Source organism: Notechis scutatus, chromosome 5 (assembly GCF_049901735.1).
Source record: "Notechis scutatus isolate UNSWTSFEM ecotype Mainland chromosome 5, rNotScu1.2, whole genome shotgun sequence".
NCBI classification, from domain to species: domain Eukaryota; kingdom Metazoa; phylum Chordata; class Lepidosauria; order Squamata; family Elapidae; genus Notechis; species Notechis scutatus.
Window position 1 is genome coordinate 38,832,917 of NC_142013.1, and position 21,453 is coordinate 38,854,369.

The window sequence follows — 21,453 nt, forward strand, 5'->3', positions numbered from 1 at the left end:
TAGTTTTATTGTTTTAAATGTGGTTTTATATTCTGTAAGCCGCCTTAAGTCGCCATGGGGGAATAGGCGGTAATATAAACTAAATCAATCAATCAATCTTAGAGTCTGGATATGCCTATAGGCTGGAATCAAAGTGCCAGAGAGCAACCGTGGGTGAAGTTAAGGCAGACATTTTGCACTGAAATTTGGAGATTGCATAACACACCATTTTGCTGGATGGAGTTCAATCTGCTGCAAACTTTAACAACCACTGATCATTCCAGATACTCATATTTGTAGCCATTTTTAATTGAATTTTCTGATGGTAGAGCAAAAGAGTGTGCATTTCAACCTTATTGCCAGCAGGTGGTTTCTGAAAGATCTCAGTGGGCTTTGCACTTCCTGTGAAGGCAATCAGAAGAACAAAGCCTTTTGTCTTGTCTTTTCCTTGTCCTGCTATCTGTTCAATTGTGGTCTTCAGCCTTCTTCTTCACCCCCAACTGGCTTACAACCCTGGGGGGAAATGAAGCTGAAAGGAATACTTATCAGTGCCATCCTTCAGGCTTTGCTACCAATTGCAGGTAAGACAGGCTTTTCATATTCTAAGAAACTATTTTAAAAATTTCTCTTCCCCGAAATGGAGGAAAGAGAAAGCTTCTCTTGCATGTCATATTTTCCTTGTACCAGGAAGGAAATATCTATGTAAACTTGTAGTTACGTCTCCTTGATAAAAATCAGCTACACATTTTGTCCAAATTCCATCAAATTCCATCCTTGGATCAGTGCTTTTCATAAGGCAAAGCTTTATAACCTGATGAAGAGAAGACCTCGGCTGGCAGGTGGATTAAAAAAGAACATTTTAATGTCCTGTGGTTTTGGTCTGGAAGCCATTTGAGCCTGCTTCCATTTGCAAACAATGTTGAACTAAAAAGGGTATCTTTCGGCATTGCTGTACACCTACTAGTAGTGCACTGGTCAGTGATGCAACATTTCAAACCCTAAGCATTTCTATGGCTGAAATCCAATGGACACATCTTGAATAATCCCAGTGGATATGATGGATTTTTTGAATAAATATGCCTGGAATTATACTGCAAATTTTAAAAACTTGTTAAACTACATAAAAGATCATAGATGTATTAATTTGTTTTAAAAAATAAATCAGAATTTTTTTATTTAAATTGCAATTTCCAGACTATTAAGTTTTAACTATTCATCTTCTTTATAAAAGAGCTGGATAACATTTAAAACAAACAGAAGTTAAAGGGGTCAAATTTTATTCTTTTACATTCATGATCCATATTATATAGAAGATACATGTAAACATCTTACATTCTGTATTAGGGTGTCCTATTTGCATGTCCTGAAAGCAAAGAAAATAAAATGCAGCTTTGAGCCTTCTGGATCCCATCACATGCAAACCTTTCATGCATACCTCTTCACTTTTTACCTATACTAAGAAAAAATATTCCTATTGTATGTGTTCATGTTGAATGGTACCATTGCAAAGTTTCAACTGGTGGAGGCTAGTTTTCTTTAGAGGTGTCTATTTTTAAGTGTTCATTTTACATGGCAATACAGTAAGTAAAACACAAATGCACTTTCTCTCTCTCTCATCATTTTCTGAATTGTAACAAGGCTCATATCAGTCCAAAAGTGAAGAAGAAAATATAATAGCAAGAGGAAATGAAATATATTTCCATCAATACATTTTCTATGTATTGTAATAATTTGGGTTATTAAAAAGTCAACATTTGAATGTCTAGTTTTCTAAGACTAAATGTTATTAGTTCTGCTTATTAAAATTATTGATTAAAATTATATTGACACCTCTTGAAAACTATTGCATCTTAAAGGATAGGCTTTGGATACATCTACCTAATGCGGTTTTGTTCACAATGAGGAGGTAGGTTTTCAAATACTTTGTCCCTATAAACATCAAAGCAATATCATATGCAATACCTTTTGGGAAGAAAATATAGAACGTTTGATTTCAAACATGTGTTCTACCGAAATACACCTTCAGTATACGGTGATACAGATGCAGAGAGAAGAATATAAACATAGTGTTGTGTGGTAAACTTTAATTCAGATGATGGTTTTCTATTTTGTCAAGTCTCCTTCTCATTGCTAACCAACTATCAAGCAAAAGTTATATGTATTAAATATATATTAACTATATCACTTATTAAAATTGATCTTAATATATAATAATTGACTATTAAATTGCTAAATATATTTTTATGGAAGTAATTCCTGATCATAAGAAAAAAATAAACTTTGTAGACAATACAGTGTTGACATAGCTGTTTGTATAAATGTTGTATGCTTTTTGACCATGTAATTTACTGATGTATGAACACAATAATGTTCTGTAGTTTAAAAAAAGCCCTATCATTCCAAGGAAATGAAGTATTTTCCATATATGACAATAAAGTCATATTTATTGTATTAATCTACAAACAATCTTTGTGGAATATTAGATGTATTAGATATATGCATACTTAATTACTTTTATTTCAGCAAGAGACTAGATGTCTTTCGTAGGGAGGCTGTACTAAGACTGGGTCTTCTAATTGAACATAAAACATTGACAGTCTTGTGTGGTGTACATATAATTGATAGGACTAGCCGTAGTATTAAAGCAAAATGGTGATTTCAAATAGCTGATTTTGGATATTATAAAACCAGGAAATTATTGATTATATTATTGTAATTGTATCTTAATTGGCAAGGACTAGGAAGATGAGTAACATTTATGTGATTTTGCTTTTTGAAATGCCAAAATAATTTGATGTTCTTTAGGTACTTTGAAGTGTGCTTGTATGTGTGTGTTTGCAAGAGAGAGAGAGAGAGAGAGAAAGGGAAGGAGGGAGGGAGGGAGAGAGAGAGAGAGAGAGAGAGAGAGATTTAGATACACAGATAGAGATTATTATTCAAAAGGTTTGGGATTAATTTAATAATTTATTATACAAGGCTATGTATCTGAGCTTGCATGTCCTGTGTGGTGAAGTCTCCTTCTCTTTTCTACATTGTATTGCCATTTCTGCAGTTCAGGGTTAACACTTTTGTGTACTGTCCTCTGCTATCAGGATCTTTGTATGATTTGACCGCAGTAGAGGAAGAGAGGGAATTTTGAACTGCCCTCCTAGCCCGACTTTTAGTAGCTTTCTTAGCCCACCTGCAGATGTTCTGCTTTATGTACAGTATATGATTGCCTGTTACCACCCATGTTCTATTTAAACTTTTATTTAAAGAACAAAAGAGAAAATACTGAAAGGTGTTTTGATTATTTGAATTAATTTTAAACAATTCAGGTGATTCCTACCTAATACTTATCCCAGATGTAAGCTACCATAACCTCTTTTGCACATGACCATGTGAAAGTGGCTGCTTTTGTAAACGATACCGTAGATTTAAATTTTCTAAAACTGATCCATGCCATGCAAGAAGATCGGTTAAGTTTAGGTATACAGTATGTTGGAAATCTTATAACTTTATTTTTCTTTGAGAAAAGTGATTCTTCAGTTGTGTCTCTTGCCTAGATCTAAAAATGAATGCTGGGGAAGAAAGGTCCTTTAAGATAACACAAAAATAACCCCTATTAAACTTTTTTGGGATTGCAGTTTAGTGTATATTTCTTATACACGAATATTTCACAAGTAAAGCATGATAGTTTCTGAATTAGTTAGTGCCTCAGATAAAATGGAGAAACAATAGGCTTTATTAAATTTATTTTCAATTATCTACTATGGATTCTTCTCTACTCATATACTTAGAAATGAAACATTGTTTCTATTTTGTTGATTTTATTCAGTCCTGAAATTGTCTTAGACATAGAATCTACAATTTATCTTTGAATATTCATTGTATGACTTAAATTATTACCTCATTTAAAATCTTCTCTGTACTTAGTAAAATAACAGAGTACATGCCATGAGGAAATACATGTCAAGAGGAAAATTAAATGCCCAACAATTATGAATTAAGTATATAGATTTCTCAAAACCTAACATGAACCAAAGAAAGTAATATATTTAATGTTTTAAGTCTCTGTCTCTCTAACCCTCTTTCCATGTAATATTAAAATTGATTTTAGTTTTCTGTATTTAAAAGCATTTTTGACAAGTTTCTAAATAGAGATTGTTTGGATTTACACACATATCTATTTTACTGCTGATCTTAAAATGAGAATTTATTTGAATTTTAGCAACAGCATTTGAATGTCTGTGAATGTACAGCCTTCTCTAACCTAATTCTCTTTAGCTGTGTTTGGATTACAGCATGCAGAATTTTAAGTCTTAGCTGACGTAGTGTGATTATTATTAGCTCCGCATTCTTGAATACTTGTCTAGTTATTACACTGAGTGTAATAGAAGCAGAACTTATTGTGTGGAAGGGCACCATGAATTTTACATTAGGCTGAATCATATTGACCAACACTTTCTATGTTACAGAATGGATTTGACTTGAAGAAACAACCAAACAATATTTAAGTGCAATCAGTTAGGAGAAATAAGTCTCCTTAAAAGGTGACTCCTGTTTATTATGGTGATATAGCAATAATTATTTTTAAGTAACACAAATATAATGATTAAATAACCGTGATGATCTTAGGACTTCTGACATTTTAAAACCTTATAGAGAATTCTGATTAAATGTTTTATTCAAAACCTATTATTTTGCTTTGCAATTTAGAATATAAGTTAGCTATTATATTGGGTATTAGCTTTGTCATAAAAGGTTTTGATTCAGAATTCTTCTCTCTTCTTTGTGACGTTCCATAGACTAGTACTACTTTACATTACATCAAACTCAAGGCCCAATCATTTTGATATAAGAAACTTCTCACCTCCTTGAAGTGTTTAAGAAAATTTTACAATGTAGAGTAGCGTTTATCTGTAATGATTGTAAAAATATTTCAGTTTTAAAAGATAAATAGATAATGCACACAGATACTGTAAAATTCGTAGGGCATGTTATCTTACAACAGATAGTCCTCATTTAATGACTGCCTCAGAGACCATTTGCAATTACAGTGGTAATGAAAAAGAAACTTTACGACCAATACTTCTATTTATTATTTCTTTGCAATTATGTTTCAGTTAGCATGCATTGTCTTGGCCCATTTTTCTCTCCCCACACCAAACAGAGAGATTGACTAAACCAGCAAGCTTTTTCTGAGCAGCTATTCTCTACAGTGTAATGCAAGGGTCTTCAAACTTGATAAGTTCAAGACTTGTGGACTTCAACTCCCAGAATTCCTGAGCTAACATGACTGCAGGAGGATTCTGGGAGTTGAAGTCCACAAGTCTTAAAGCTATCAAGATTGAAGATCCCTGTAAATGCATGTCTAATAAGTGCTAACTGCAAATTAACAAGTTCAGCTGTCTGATTTTAATTACAGCAGTAATTAAAGTAAGAATTTAATTACTTAAGATTGTGCTGTCAGCTGCTGCCTGAAATTGACAAGACCCTAATAAGATTCACACTAAAGGTTTTCTTGTGCCTTTTAAGCAGCTGGTAGCTCATAGTCATCAGTGCCCTAAGGTTAGCACATTTCTTTTGATAGGTATTCTCCATTCTGTGCCTGCTTACTCTCTTGTAATCTCTTCCTCTCCAAAGAACGTAAATACAAACATTTCTCTTCTTGCTAATTAAACCAGTGCCAGGGTGAGCATTCCAAAGACTGTGGGAATGTGGAAAAAGACTTATAAGATTTCCCCTTTTTCCCAGCTTCTTCATGAGTGGAATTCCAGAAAATTTCCCCACAATTTGGGCTTACCTGGCTGTTTTGAAATAAATATTTCTGATGTCAAAAAGCAAAGAAACTGAAGTAAAAATTGTAACCACAGTCACAGCCATGTGATTTTTCACTTAGTGACTGCTTTGAATAACTATATAGGTCTAAACCCAGGGGTGGGGTTTAAATTTTTTAGCAAAGGGTTCTCTGCCCGGTTGTTGGGTGGACGTGGCCATAGTGGGCGTGGCCTAGTCAGCCTCCTCCACCACGGTGGGTGGGTAGGGCATTTTTGGCCTCCCTAGGCTACGGAGGCTTTCCTCGAGCTTCCAGGAGAGCGAAAATGGCCTCCCCAGGCTCCAGGGGCTCTCTGGAAGCCAGAAATGGGCCCGTTTCCAGCCTGCCAGAACTTCCAGGATGCCCATTTTTCACCCTCCCTGAGCCTCAGTGCATGCCCGGCACTTACCTACATCCAAAACGGGCCGTGTGGGACTCCTAGGAGGGGAGGGGTGGGCGGAGCAGGGCCAGCCAGGAGTGGGATTTGGGGTTTCTCCAAACACTTAGCCAGGGGCTCTCCCAAACCCCTGCAAACCCCAGCAGCCCACCCCTGTCTAAACCCCAATTATAGTTGCTAAATAAGGATTACTTGTATGCTGCTCACTTACTATTTTCTTTTAAAAAATAAACTATTGCATACCATTACTGTTTTTATTGATTGGTCAAAGGTCATAATAAAAAAAATCAATTATTTCTAACAGACCTTATTGACAGGAGGTCAGTTTTGTACAGCATTTTTTTAAAAATCGCAGTAATATAATTGCAAAACAGTCATAAACAAATAATAGGAATGTACTAAGCAATCAATCCATATCAATTCATCCAAGATGTAAAAAAAATATTGTTTTTGTTGTTGTTTAGCGATAGGCAATCAAAATATCAAACTACACTGAGAGCACATGCACTAAGACAAATTCCTTGTGTGTCTAATCACACTTCGCCAATAAAAAATTCATTCATTCATTCATTCAAAATATGCAACCAGATTTAACAAGAGAAATTGATAAATTAATAGACAATAAAAATGAATTCTTATTTTTAACAATAATTTATTGGACAAATGTTTTGCGAATTAAAAAGTCAATAGCTAAAATTAATATTGTTACTGGATTATGAAAATTGAAAGATAGATCCAGGCTGAAACGTCACTCTTAGCCTTGTTAGGAAATCAGCTTCACTGAAAACTATCATTCTTATTTTAAGTAAACTTATTTATCAATGCAAAATTTATGAACTTGGTTTTTGGGAAATCAGATTTACAGGTAGTCCTTGACTTACAACAGTTCACTTAGTGACTGTTTGAAGTTACAACAGTTACTACACTCAAAAAGTGACTTATGACCATTTTTCACAGTTATGATGTTGCAGCATCTCCATGGTCAAGTGATTTACATTTGGATACTTGATAACTGACTTACATTTATGATGGTTGCAATGCCCCATGCAATGTCATGTGATGACATGACAACCTTCTGACAAGCAAAGTCAATGGGGAAGCCAGATTCACTTAACAACCGGGTTACTAATTTAATAGCTGCAGTGATTCACTTAACAAATGGGGCAAAAAAATGGGGCAAAACTCATTTAACAAATTTCTCACTTAGTAACCAAAATTTTGGGCTCAATTGTGGTCGTAGGTTAAGGACTACCTGTATTTAACTCAAACTAAGTACAGTTTCTTGGGTTCAGGTGTGGGATTCTACCAGTTCACACCTATTCACTAGAACCGGTTGTTAACATTCTAAGCAGTTCAGAGAACCAGTTGTTAGAAGAAATTACTGGCCTAATCCTGTAAGGAAGGCAGGAAGGAAACATTCTGGTGTTGCTTACAAAAACTGCCTCTCCGTACTTTGCTTGTGTGGAGTGACCATTCAAAGTTACAATGACATGAAAAAAGTGACTTATGACCATTTTTCACACTTACGACTGTTGCAGCATCCCCACAGTCATGAGAGGTCAGGCAAGGAGATGCGTGCCTCGATGTGAGTGATATTGAGTTGGCCACGTCCAGCCAATAACATGACCACCAAGCCATGTCCACCCAGTCACATGACCACCAAGCCATGCCCACCACCTAAGCCACGCCCACAGAACCGGTTGTTAAAAATTTGAATCCCACCCCTGCTTACAACCTTTGCTGCATCCCCATGATCACATAATCAAAATTCAGATACTTGGCAACTGGTTCCTATGTATGATGGCTTCAGTGTCCCGTAGTCACCTGATCCCCTTTTGCAACCATCTGACAAGCAAAGTCAATGGGAAAACCAAATTCATTTAACTACCGGGTTACTAACATTAACTACAGAGATCCACTTAACAACTGTAGCAAGAAAAGTCATAATATGGGACCAAACTCACTTAACAAATGTCTCACTTACCAAAAGAAATTTTGGGCTCAATTGTGGTCGTAATTCAAGGACTACCTATATTAAGCACCTGGATACATGTTTTAATTTAGGTTTACCATGTTGTATAACATCATGATTTAGGGTGATCTATGAACCATGTAGATTCTCTTTATTGATCTGGAGGGTTAAAATGGGCAAGAATGGAGTTATGGCATCCATTTGTAATAAACAAAAATTAAATATGGCCTTTGTTTTTCTTATTTTTAAAACCAGTAACTAATAGCATAATTATAATCTGGTCAGATGAAAAGAGGATGGCAGTAATCTTTAGTTATAATTTTGTTATTGAACTATAATTCCCAATCATCTTCCCCATTTTGAGGGCTATAGGCTCTTCAGCACTGGGGTAGACCATGCTACCTTTATAACTGAGGAATCGGGCCAATTTATGCATTCATGGGTTGCATTCATCATTCTTTAAAGATGAGAAGTTTCTAAATTACTTGATATTTTTCATGTATAGCAAAACCATAGCTGAGATACGAGATCTCTTCATCACATCTATGTATTACAAGAGATTAAAGATGATGATGAAAACATTTCTTGTAATATTTATTATACTAGGCATTTTAGAGAAAAACTGCTAAATATTAATTAATATGAATTTCAATTTATTTTTGCTTTCTTTTCAAATGAAGCTAAATTACTTACATTTAATCACTATTTGATTCAAATCCTTTGAAATAAAATATATTAAGAAAAAGATATTTAATTGATACGTTCATGAATAGAGAATTTTCAGTCGTAGTTATTACCCATTAACAAATGATATAGAAACTTGACAGAGAATTGTGCAATTTAACTATAGATACTATCTAAAACAGGAGTGTCAAACTCACGTCGTCACGGTGGTATCGCATGACATATCACAACTGTCCCCCCCTTTGCTGAACCAGGTGTGATGCATCTGGCCCACAGGCCACAAGTTTGACAGTCCTGAATAAAGTATACTTTAGTTTTTTTCTTTTTGCAAAAAACTTTAGTATAAGGCTGTAAAGCATGGATGTCCACCCTTTGGCTTCCCTGGGCTGCATTGAGTGAAGAGAAATTGTCTTGGACTGCATATAAAATATATAATATTGTTAATGTATATGAATAACAAAATTCTTTGTAAAAAACTATTTATATTACGATCTTGTGGGGGCCACATTATTAACTGTCCAGGACCTCAGGTAGCCTATGGGCCATGCCTGATCTAAAGCATCTGTTATAGGAGAGAAACATTCCTGCAAGGCCAATTTGAATTCAACAAGTGGAGTTCCTTGGCAAGGTTACAAGTCTAATATTTTAGGGGCCTGATTTATTACATTAGGAAACCATGAAAATATATTGAAAATTGTAGTAATAATTATAGTAATTTCTTACACAATAAATTTCTGGCTAGCTATTTCCTGCTTTAATCAGAATTGCATGAAAGAGACATTTATAGGATTAACTGTTCTTACCGTACATAATTTTGCTAAAATTATATACTGTATAATGGCAAAAGGTTGGAGTATAGTGAAATGAAACCATGAACTAGACCATAGTTCCAATATTTGCTGTTAAATTTCATTATAAATGCAGTAGAATTTTGCCACTGAAATCCGTGTTTGGAAGTTTGAGCAGCCTCTGGAACAAATTTGGCATTCACACAGAAGGAAAAAATATGATTACATAATCATTCATGCATCAGTGTCCATAAGTGGCATTTATTTATTTATTTATTTATTTATTCATTCATGAATTATTTTCCCAATCAGATTCTAGAGTTATTTAAGCAATAAAATTTGAAAAACTGTAAAGAAAAAAGTAGTGAAATATATACAAGGAAATACATCAAAATTCTGCATGTTTTGAAAATGATGCAGAAAAAAAAACATTTGAAACTCACAGGAGTACAAGCAGTGGTGTATTAACCATTAAGCAGACTAAGCACGTGCTTAGGGCACCAGGCCCAAAGGGGGCACCACAAAGTTGAGAATATGGCTTCGTTTGTACAGTATGTACAAAGGAGGGTGGGCAGGCAAGAATTGTCAGTGCTTAGGGCACCAGTGAGCCTTAATCTTCCACTGAGTACAAGCACAATAGATTTTTAAAGGAGCCTTATCTCTTTTTATGCTTACTTGTGGAGCAATCCTCACTGTAACTACTCAGAAATAAGTAGACAATGGGGCTTATTCTTAGGTAGGCACTGTAAATAGGAATTAACAATCTGGCATATTTCTTATAATTATAATTTCTTATAATTGGTTTCCACATGTCATCTATTTGTTGGTGCAGTTCACATTTTTGTAGTTATTTGTAATATGTACACTAAGCAGTGAAAAAAAAAATTACCCAGGTCACATGCTGTTTTTACAATAAAAAGGTCAATTTTCCCCTCCTTCCTTTGCTTCATTCTCTGTTTACTGAGACTTCTGTATTTGTATCTCTGGCTACTTTCCTCAAGAGTCAGTGGAAAATATTTGTTTCTATAATAAACTCTATTGTAGAAAATGGATGACAAACAGTATTGTCATTTCAACTGAAGCCACCCACACTTACCTAGTTAATCTAGGATTAGCCTGTTTATTATTTCATACCAGTTTGGTCTACTCAGGGGGGTTGTTTTCTTAGTTTCATTAAATGATTGTGTTAGAATTGAGGTGGGGTAAATACCAATTGACAGAAGTGACTGCTGGAAATTTATTCAAAAGAGCAAAAATAATGGGAATGCTGCTCAGTAAAACTAGGGACCTCTGCTAAGTGAAGGTTTTATTTAGACGAGTTAACATTTGCAATGATTATCTGCACCCATCTTATCCCGTAGTTGTATTACTTCTTTAACTGTTCTGCATTTATCCTTTTGCTTCAATTCCCAATAAGGAGGTAGATGCCAACACCAAGTCTTTTTATTAATTTTGAAATGAGTGATGTTGTACTTTAAAATATCAAGTGCTGCAAAGAAAAACATAGTTAGTCAAAGCCAGATTCAAATAGAAGTATGCTGAATGGACATTGTGTTCCAGCATGACAATAACATTTACATTTTCTAGCTAGCTTGGTACTATAGTTATGAACTTTCACTAGAGTAATAGGGTAATAAGTTCAATTGTGTCTGATTCTTGGAGATTGTCTGGACAAGTCCTGGCAGTTTTTTTTTTTTTTGGTAAGGTTTTTAAGAACTGGCTTGCCACTGCCTCCCACCTAGGATTCAGAGAATGTGATTGGGTGAAGGTCACCCATCTATTTTGTACTTAGGGCAGGACTAGAATTCACAGTCTTCTGGTTTTTAGCCTGAGATGCCTTAACCACTCCACCAAGCTGGGTCTCAATGTTTGTTTAAGATAATGGAATCACTGAATATTAACTTTTACAATATTTTTGTTAGTTAAGTTAAGCTATTGAAGATATAATTCTCAACTGTCCAATCCTTCTAACAGCTATAACATATTTCAAAGTAGTGTTTATGAGGTATTGTGTTAATAAAAACATGCAGTGAAATTCTAATGCAACCATATGTTCTGGTTTAATGGAATGGAATACTTTATTTGGCCAATGTGATTAGACAAATAAGGAATGTGTCTCTGGTGCAGAAGCTCTCAGTCTACATGCAAAGTAAGACTAGTAGTAATCATAATAATGATACTAATAAGACCAGGTAGGAGAGAAGATGAGAAGGATAATAATACTACTACAGCCATATCACATGGATGAATATACTTAGACATAAGATAGAACTGTGAGAATTAGGTGTTCAACATTTATGGCATGAGGGGAAAAACCTGCCCTATGTTTAGTTGTTCTGGCATGTAGTGCCCTATAGCGGCGCTCCAAAGGAAGGAGTTGAAACTGTTTGTGTCCAGGATATGACGGGTCTATAGTTATTTTCTCAGCCTTCTTCTGATCCATTCAATATACAGGTCTTCTATGAAAGATAGGTTGATTGCAGTTGTTTTTTCTGCAGTCCTAACTATCTGTTGTAGTCTGTACCTGCCTTGTTTAGTTGCTGTACCAAACCAGACTCTTATAGAAGTACAAATGACAAATTTAATAATTCCACTGTAATTATTCTGTTTAAGGCAAGAAAATGATGGATAGCTCCAGGGAGAGTAAGCTATTGTATCCCACTTGGTGCCACAATATAAAACAGAAAGGTGTTACACCAGGCTGCAAATATCAAAATCATCAGTCTCTGATTTTCATGTCATGGTAGTCTACAATACACTAGAGCCATTATTTAATCCTCAAAAGAATCTCTATATGCTTGGGAAGGTGGGATGAGGGATTGTGGTATTAAATTCTGACTTGTTTTGTCATTTGTTACTCTATATAACTACCACTCATAAAATGTACCAGGGGGCATTTCAAAGTACTCTATATTATAACTCCATTAATTAATGTATGATTTGAGGACTCTGTAATTGTTTTTTCAAATTCTATATTTAGCTGCTACGTTCAACAGCTTTTTGACTTCCATCATATGCAGACCTTCTGATATTCTGATATTCTATGTGCTTCTTTAAAGGGTAGTACTAACGGACTATTGTCAGAGGACTTCTTGTTGATTTGTCTTGATTTGCCCTTGTTGATGTCAAGTCTGTCCTTTCCAAATGCAGATCTCTTTATCTGCAGATTTTGCGCTCTGATCTTGCTTGCACCTGCAGCTGCAGATTCTTCCTCCAACTCTTTTTTTGATACACACAATATCTCTGATACATGTGGCATAAATGCAACACCATCTGTGCAAAACTAAAAACCACCCGTCATTGGAAGCAATTTTAATAATTTCTAAGAGGAATTCTGACAAAAGCTACCCTTTTGTCCAACAAATGTAATGGTGGCTATTAACATACAGAGTTGAAAATCTCAGTGAAATTAATGAGACACCTAAAAATTATTTACTGGGGTTGTACACAATACACAAAATAGCTGCAATGGATCACATTAGGGTAGGGACACATTTACTAAACAAAGCTGTTTTCTATGCTAGATGGAAATAAATTGTTCCAATTCAGTAATGTTTTTTCTATAGGTGCCTTCTATGTGATGTAATACATTGTAAATTGGGGCTCTTCCTCTGTTATTATTTGTTGCTTGTTGATTGTATGTTGTCTCCTGCTAATTGATACATAATGAACCTATTGGAGAAATAGGTTCATTATTTAAGGAACCCAAAGCAAATCCATTTTGTACTCTGCGGCTATGTTGTTATTTTTAGAGCCAATTGAATTTCATTTTTAAAAATGTCTGGCTATGGTTCAGTATTCAAACTTTTATAGAAACTATTGATTTGGGGATTTTCTATATAATTCTTCCGTGTATTTGTGTCATTTTTATGTCTTTTTCTCCAATAGGTTCATTATTTAATAAATTATATATTTAATTATGTAATTATTATTTATAATTCTAATAATTCATTACAATTATATAACTCAAAACAGCAAACATATGCAATATTCCTACATCCTATTTTTTTCCCCTACAACAACCCTGTGGGGTAGCTGAAGTTAGAGTGAATGACTAACCCAAAGTCACCCAGCTGGCTTTCATGCCTAAGGGATGCCAAGAACTCAGTTTTCTAGCCCCCAGCAATTTATCCACTGTATCAAACTGTCATTTTTGAACCACTTTTGCCTAAAAGATTATCTTGATTTTGATTATCTTGAATTTTTTTCTGACATCACTATATTTCCCATTTAATTATTATCCTAAGTTTCTTTGCGTTGCTTATTTAGATATGCCAGAATTTTGTAAGCTTGCCTTTCATATACCAAGACCTACATTTCCTGTTATTCTAGATGCTACTTTACTTCCAACTTTATCATTCCAACTTCTGTTCATTAGTATGATTTGTTTTAGAGGTCTGTCATGAGGGTGTTGCAAGTCATGCTAGAGTCATTCAACTTCCATGGTGTTTGCAGATGTACATGTACTTGGATCATGGTAATGTTGCTGTCTTGTCTTGGATTCTGTTTAGATATCTACTTGTTATTACAATTATTTGTTTGTTTGTTTTTAACATTTATACAGCCACCCATCTTTCATTTACTTCTGGGTCAGTCCCAATCAAAAATTAAAAGACTTATAAATATCTAAAATATTATCCAAAAACCCATTGTTCAATAATTTTGGGAACTGTAACAGAGTATGGGCTTTGATCAATGGTGGAATTCAGCCAGTTTGCACCAGTTTGGGAGAACAGGTTGTTAACTTTCTGAGCACTTTGGTGAACTGATTGTTAGAAGAAATCATTAGGCTGGAGAACCAGTTGTTAATTTATTTGAATTCCACTACTGGCTTTGACACCCTTTTAAAAATAATTGTGGGTATTTAATTACCTCTGGTTTTTCCCCCCAATAATATAGAAAGCCTGATCTTCCTGTGTCTTGTATGGCCCATTGACCACAGAATATCAATGCTGAATCTTGACATTTCTGCTGTGAGAATATCAGGTTTGTCTTGATTCGGGTATCAGTAATATATATCTTTGCAGCACTGAGTTTCCTTTTTGCCTCTGACCACATCAGCAGATAGATAATCTTTCATTTTTAATCCAGCCACATCATAACCTCTAGCATGTCTCTCATATTTGGCCCTGCACTCCTCTGGTAGCTTGTTGAATGCTGTTCATTTTCCAGTATGATGTTTATTTTTTATTTATTTATTTGATTCGTCAATCGCTTACAAGATAATAGGTATAACATGAGTAAGAATACAGGAAATACATGAGTATTTAGAAATAGGTACGAATAAATGGTGACAATAGGACAGGGACAGGAGGCACAATGGTGCACTTATCCACGCCCCTTACAGACCTCTTAGGAATGGGGTGAGGTCAATAGTGGATAGTTTGAGGGTAAAGGAGTCAGGGTTTGAGCAACAGAATCAGGTAGTGAGTTCCAGACATTGACCACACTGTTGCTGAAATCGTACTTTCTGCAATCAAGTTTGGAACAGTTAACATTGAGTTTGTATCTGTTGTGTGCTCTTGTATTGTTGCTGTTGAAGCTGAAGTAGTCATTGACTGGTAAGACATTGTAGCAGATAATTTTGTGTACTATGCTTAAATCCAACCATAGGCAGCGTAGTTCAAGATCGTCCAAGCCCAAAATTTCAAGTCTGGTGATATAAGGTATTCTGTTGCGAGCAAAGGAGTGTAGTACTCTTTTCATGAAATACTTCTGGACTTGCTCAATTGTATTAATGTCTGATATACAGTGTGGATTCCAGACAGATGAGCTATATTCAAGTATTGGTCTAGCAAAGATTTTGTATGCCCTAGTTAGCAATTCAATATTTCCAGAGGAGAAGCTTCATAAGATTAGATTTACAACTCTTAATGCCTTTTTGGCAATGCTGTTACAGTGAGCTCTGGCACTTAGATCATTAGATATGAGTATTCCTAGGTCCTTGACAGAGTGACGGTCATCAACGAGGTCATATCCGCCTAGTTTGTATTTGGTGTACTGACTTTTTTTCTAATATGTAGGACAGAGCATTTGTTGGTCAAGATTTGGAGTTGCCAATTGTTTGAACATTCAGACACATAATTAAGGTCACTTTGAAGACCAGTAGCATGTCGGTGGTATTGAATAGTTTTACATCATCTGCGAAGAGGATGCAGTTGCTTATAAGGTGATTGCAAAGGTCATTTATATAGAGTATAAAGAGTGTGTGTCCTAGAACCTTGCCTGGAGCAGGGTTTGATATAGTGCTCTCTATTTTTACTACCATGTTTCTCATAAAATAAGGCCAGGTCTTATTTTTTTTTTTGAGCCCTGAAAAAACGGGTAGGCCATCTTTTCAGGGGTGACTTAATTCCCCCCCTTGCATCCTCGTCTAGAGTGCCCCATGGGCAGTCTCAACACCAGTCGCTCCTAATGGGTGATCATGGCGGAGTGTGGAGAGTTCCCTACTCCCGCCAAGCACCTTTGCTGCAGACCCGAGACCTTCAGTGCCCGCTGCTGTTGCTTTCCCTTCTGCCCATGCCGCTGCCACATTTGGAGCTGCCGCTTCCGTGTTTGGAGTACCGCCGCCGTTTGGAGCACCGCCGCCACGTTTGGAGCTGCCGCTTCTGTGTTTGGAGCTGCCGTTTCTGCGTTTGGAGCTGCTGCTTCTGTGTTTGGAGCTGCCGTTTCTGCGTTTGGAGCTGCTGCTGCCATTTGGAGCGCGTTTGGAGTAGCGATGGCGCTCCAAATGGCAGTGGTGCTCCAAACGCAGCAGCAGCTCCAAACGTGGTGGCAGCTCCAAACGCAGCATCGGTGCTCCAAACGGCGGCAGCGCTCCAAATGTGGAAGCGGCAGCTCCAAATGCGGCAGCAGCATGGGAAGAAGGGAAAGCAACAGCAGTGGGCGCCGAAGGTCTTGGGTCTGCAGCAAAGGTGCTTGGCAGGAGCAGGGAGCTCTCCACGCTCCGCCATGATTGCCCATTACAAGCGGATGGTGGGGAGGGATGGCTGCCCTTGGGGCACTCCTAATCGCAAGTTTGCCCCTGCCCTTCTCCCCATTTCACATGTTTTAAAATAGGCCTAAATTTGGGGGGAGGGCCTCAATTTCATTTTATGCCTAGAAAACATGTTGGGTGTTCTATTAGGGGGGGCGTATTGTTGGAGAAACACGGTATTTGTTGCCTGTTTGACAGGAATGCAGTAATCCACTTATGAAGGGATCTGGAAATGCTGTAAGAGTTTAGTTTTAACAGTAGTTTGTCATGTACCAATGAATCAAAGGCTTTGCAGAAGTCTATGTAAATTGCATCGATTGCTTTACCCTGGTTGAGTAGAGTAGTCCATATGTTTTTGCAGTGTAGGAGTTGTAGGTTGCAGGGCAATTTTTTTCCTGAAACCAAATTGTTTTTTGGAGAGTAGGTTGTTAGACTCTAAGTGGAGAGTGATGAATTGGTTAATGATTGATTCCATGACTTTGCATGTAACACAACACAGTGAGATTGGTCTGTAGTTTTCAACCAGGCTGGGGTCACCTTTTTTGAAAATAGGGATGACCAAAGCTAAGGACCATAGGTTTGGTAAGAAGCTGGTTCTGAATTATATATCATATATAATGCTTAGGGGTTCTGCTATGGCAGAGGAGAACTTTTTAAAGAAGTATGGACATAATCCACTGGGGCCAATATATAGGAATGGTTTTAGGTTTCGTAGTGCCTTTTCTACGCTATCTTCTGTAAAGTCAATATGTGGGAGATCATTGCAGTTAGTTGTGGTACGACTAGGAAATGTGGGGCATGAGCCATTGCTGTTTACAAAGACTGAGCTGAAGAATGTTGTCATTGTTCTGGGTATGAATGTCCATTTAGGTTTAATTATAGAATATAGGGTGAATTATAATTTATTTGTGTAATGGACCATATTTAGTATGATCCCTTATCTACAGCTGACCCTTCTGGCAGTGTACCTTCCCAACGGTGTAGCTGTTAGTGATATTGAGATATCCAAATCCCCCTTCATTATTACAAAATAATAATCCATGCTGGGCTCCTCCAGAGTTATAAAGCAGATTTGATACATATTGATATACTATGTGGATGATATGGAATAAACGGAAAATACCGTTTTAATTTTGGTACAGCCTTAAGATTATCCCATGCATGGGAAAGGGACAAGACAAAGACAGTACCAGAGGGATATGGCAGAAAAAATATATAGTCTCTATAGAATGGATTCTCACATTGTGCTAAAATCTGGGTACCGAGCATGATGTCTAATATAATTCATATGTGCCCATAGACATCCGTCTTGGCACTGCTCAGATTTTATAACTCACCTGGTGTTTTTAAAACTTTTTTTTTTTATGTTAGGAAACTAGCAAGTTCCAAATTAAAGTGGTAGGAATCTATAAGCCAATTTTTAGGAAGTTTGCCCCTTTATTCATTAAAAATACAGATATAGAGAGAACCTGGGAGTTTAGAAGAAGTGAGGAATGGCACCTGCAGGTAATCCTCAACTTACAACCATGATTGATTGAATTTTTGTTACTAACTGAAATAGTGAGGTTGAATTTGGCTCTATTTTATAACCTTGCTTGCCAAAGTTGTTAAGTGAATCTGGCTTCCCCATTAACTGCTGGTCAATAGGTTGCAAAAGGTGATCACATGATTCTGGGATATTGCAACTGTCCTAAATATGAGTCATCTGCCAAGCATCTGAATTTTGATCACATGCTGCAATGATCGTAAGTGTGAAAAACGGTCATAGGTTACTTTTTGCAGTGCCGTAGTAACTTTGAATGGTCACTAATGAACTGTTTAAGTGGAGGACTACCCGTATTTTGTAACTGGAAACATTTATTAGGGAAGGTACTCAGAGTAAGCACTGGAGGTCTTCTTGTCCAAGTCCCTGCTCAGGCAGGAATCCCTGTCACCGGTGGTGGTGAACCGCTGGCACGTGTGCCAGAGGTAGCACTCAGAGCTCTCTCTGTGGGCATGCGTGCCGTCGCTCCAGCCCAGCTCCATCACGTTTCTCTGTCGCATTTCTTGCTGTCTCGCCAATGGCGGAGACAGGGTCCCCTCCTTCTGGGGCCCATTATGACGTGGAGACACAATGCAACTCTGCACCATAGTCCGCTCACTCTCGCCTCCTGGATGTCAGTTGCTTTTCCTGCAGAGCTGCTGGTGTTGTGATGCCCTGCCTCCCCGCTGGTCAGTTGATCATCGGCACGTTGCTTTTGGGCTTCCCACAACCCAGCACCAGTTCAGGGGTTCCTTTCCACACCAAGGGGGAGAGAGAGGGGGGAGGGAGGAAAGAGAGAGAGAAACCAAGAGAGACACAGAGAGAGACGAGGAGAGGGAAAGAGAGAGAGAGAAACAGAGAGGCATGGAGAGAAGGAGAGGAGGAAGAGAGAGAGAGGGGGAAGAAGAGAGAGAGACAGAGAGAAAAGAGAGAGGGAGGGAAAGAGAGAAATGATATTACAAAAGTTTTTCTTTTTTATTGTTGCTAAATGTAATATTTCAAAAGCAAAAAAAATGAAGGGGCATAAAAGTGCATTTATCACGTTTTTCTTAGAACAATTAGCTGAACTCTGTCTTGTTTATCATTATTTTAAATAGTAAACCTCAGTATTCAGGTTAAATTGCCGTGTTGGCATTTTGCGATAAATAAGCGGGTTTTGGGTTGCAGTTTGGGCATTTGGTCTTTAAAAGTTTCGCCATCACTGCCCTATACCATTTCAGACAAATGGTTGTCCAATCTCTTCTTAAAAAGTTCCATTGTTGGAGCATTCACAGCTTCTGGAGGCAAGTTGTTAAACTGATTAATTGTTCTGTCAGGAAAATGGTATGATTATATGTACTTGTATGTACATGTGTATTAGGGAGAGGGAGGAAAATGAATTATTTGTTCAATAATTACTGGAATCTGAAGAAAGTGGCAATTTCCTCCAATTATTATCAATATGTCATCAAGGCTAGTGGTCCTTTAGGGTAATTTAGGTGGTCTACAATCTTTAATGTGATCTTAATGTATACATAAGCCCTAAAAGTCCTAAATGAATATAAATGAAAGGTAAAAATAATACAATGAAACTTTGGGAAAGGTAGATTTATGATAATAATGTACCTAAAAGGTTCTTCACACCTTTTCTGGACTCTGTCAGCACTTCCCTGAGGGATCTACACCTCACAATATGGAAAGCCTAGGGTGTAGAGTATCATATGGTATAACACATACAGTCTTGGGCTGCTATTTCTTTAACCTGTTCACACAGTCAGCTCACCTTTATAGATAAGTGTAAATTCCAAGTGTTACAGCCCCTAAGACAGGGCTGTGGCAACTGAATGGACAGGTGAATTGATTCTGACGCTATAAAATTTATTCCCATAGAAGTTAGTAACTTGGTGATTTTGATGTCCTTTCAATTCTTTATTTTTGATTTCATTTATATGGGACTTTCCTCAGAGGTATACTGAGTAAACATTTATCCCACCCTAACATAGGCAAAACAGGAAATGTTTCAGAGATATGACCTTCTCAAAATGTTACAATATCAATAATAAAACTTTCCTGTACATTGCAGAGAAAGTCTGATGAATCAGTGGTTTGGCAATATATAGTAATACATATCTGTTCAGTGATAAGTAAAATATAACAGTTCAATGGAGTCTATTCCTAAGTAAGTAGCCTCATCTCTGTTCTTCTATTTTTACCATCCCAAGTTTGTTTCTGATCTTTTCCCTATTTTAAAAAATTCTGCTAAGGCTATGCCTTCTGAGAGCTCTGTATCACTTTACTTTTTCAATACAACATGCTTTAATGGCTCATTCAGCTTCTTTCCCACTGAACAGCACTTTAATAAGTTTAGTTGTGAAAGTCACATTGGGCACAACTTAAGGTTGCACCCTGTTGAGGAAGTGGCTTTCATACTAGTGAAATCCATCAGCCAATGGGTGATGAGGAGAAAACCTACTGAGGATCTTGTATGAGGAAATCATTTAGGATGCCTTAAGCGTAGTGCTCACATAAGATCAATTCAACATTGGTGTGACGTAGCTCTACTTTGCTCTACAGGTTTCATGTGTCTTCCTGCTGTGGTTGAGGGGTGGGGTTGGTTTTTGCATCAGGAAAAGAAGTAAAGCATTGGCTTTTGCTTGCTGTTTCAACTCTAGATGGTTACAAATAAATATGAGATGATAGTCTTTATCAACAGAATGATCAATTCTTGTAAGTCTAGGTCTTTCGTTTTCATTGGTCAAGTTTCATATAAGCACTAATAAGGGCCAACTTATTGACCTTCTTGACCTTCAGCTAGTTCTATCACCCCTCATAGAAACACAGTGGGTTTAATAGGGCATACTCTGTCATAATAACTTCAGTGAGGGTACATATACAAAGAAGACTTGAAAGTCCATATAGTTTACTGGTGGAATATTGTCAGTAACATTTTTTTTAAAATTCAAGGAAATTCTGAACATGGACAAGAAACATAACAAGAACTATTGACTGGGGGTTTATGAGTGGGGATGCCACTTTTACATTTCCTTGAATGGAAATAAACCTCCGTAAGAGTAAGAGTTCTCATAATTGTTAGTTTGGCCATCTGTATATTAGATCCATGTCTGTCTTGGTTGGCTAAGTCCTTCTGGAGGTAATGTGTGATTGGGTTTTAGCGGTGGTGAATTCCTCCTTCAAAATAGTTTTTTTTCCTATCTCTTGATTCATCTCCTCCTCAAGAAATTTTATTATACCCAATAGTACTGTGGATTTTTGTCCAGACTCCAACCTTCCATTTTTGGGGAAGGTTGTAGAGAATTGGCCATGCAGCAGCTTCAAAAAATTCTAGAACCAGTTCAATT

General features: G+C 36.8%; 1 protein-coding gene across 1 annotated transcript in view; it reads left to right on the plus strand.

The window, feature by feature from the left end:
* Positions 1 to 373: 373 nt before the first annotated feature.
* The window catches only part of CD247 (CD247 molecule), a 33,777-nt gene continuing 12,697 nt past the window's right edge, over positions 374 to 21,453 (plus strand). The window contains exon 1 of the mRNA XM_026664047.2: positions 374 to 560. Within this exon, the coding sequence (XP_026519832.1) occupies positions 503 to 560 (58 nt within the window). The 5' untranslated portion in view covers positions 374 to 502. The remainder of the gene's footprint in view (positions 561 to 21,453) is intronic.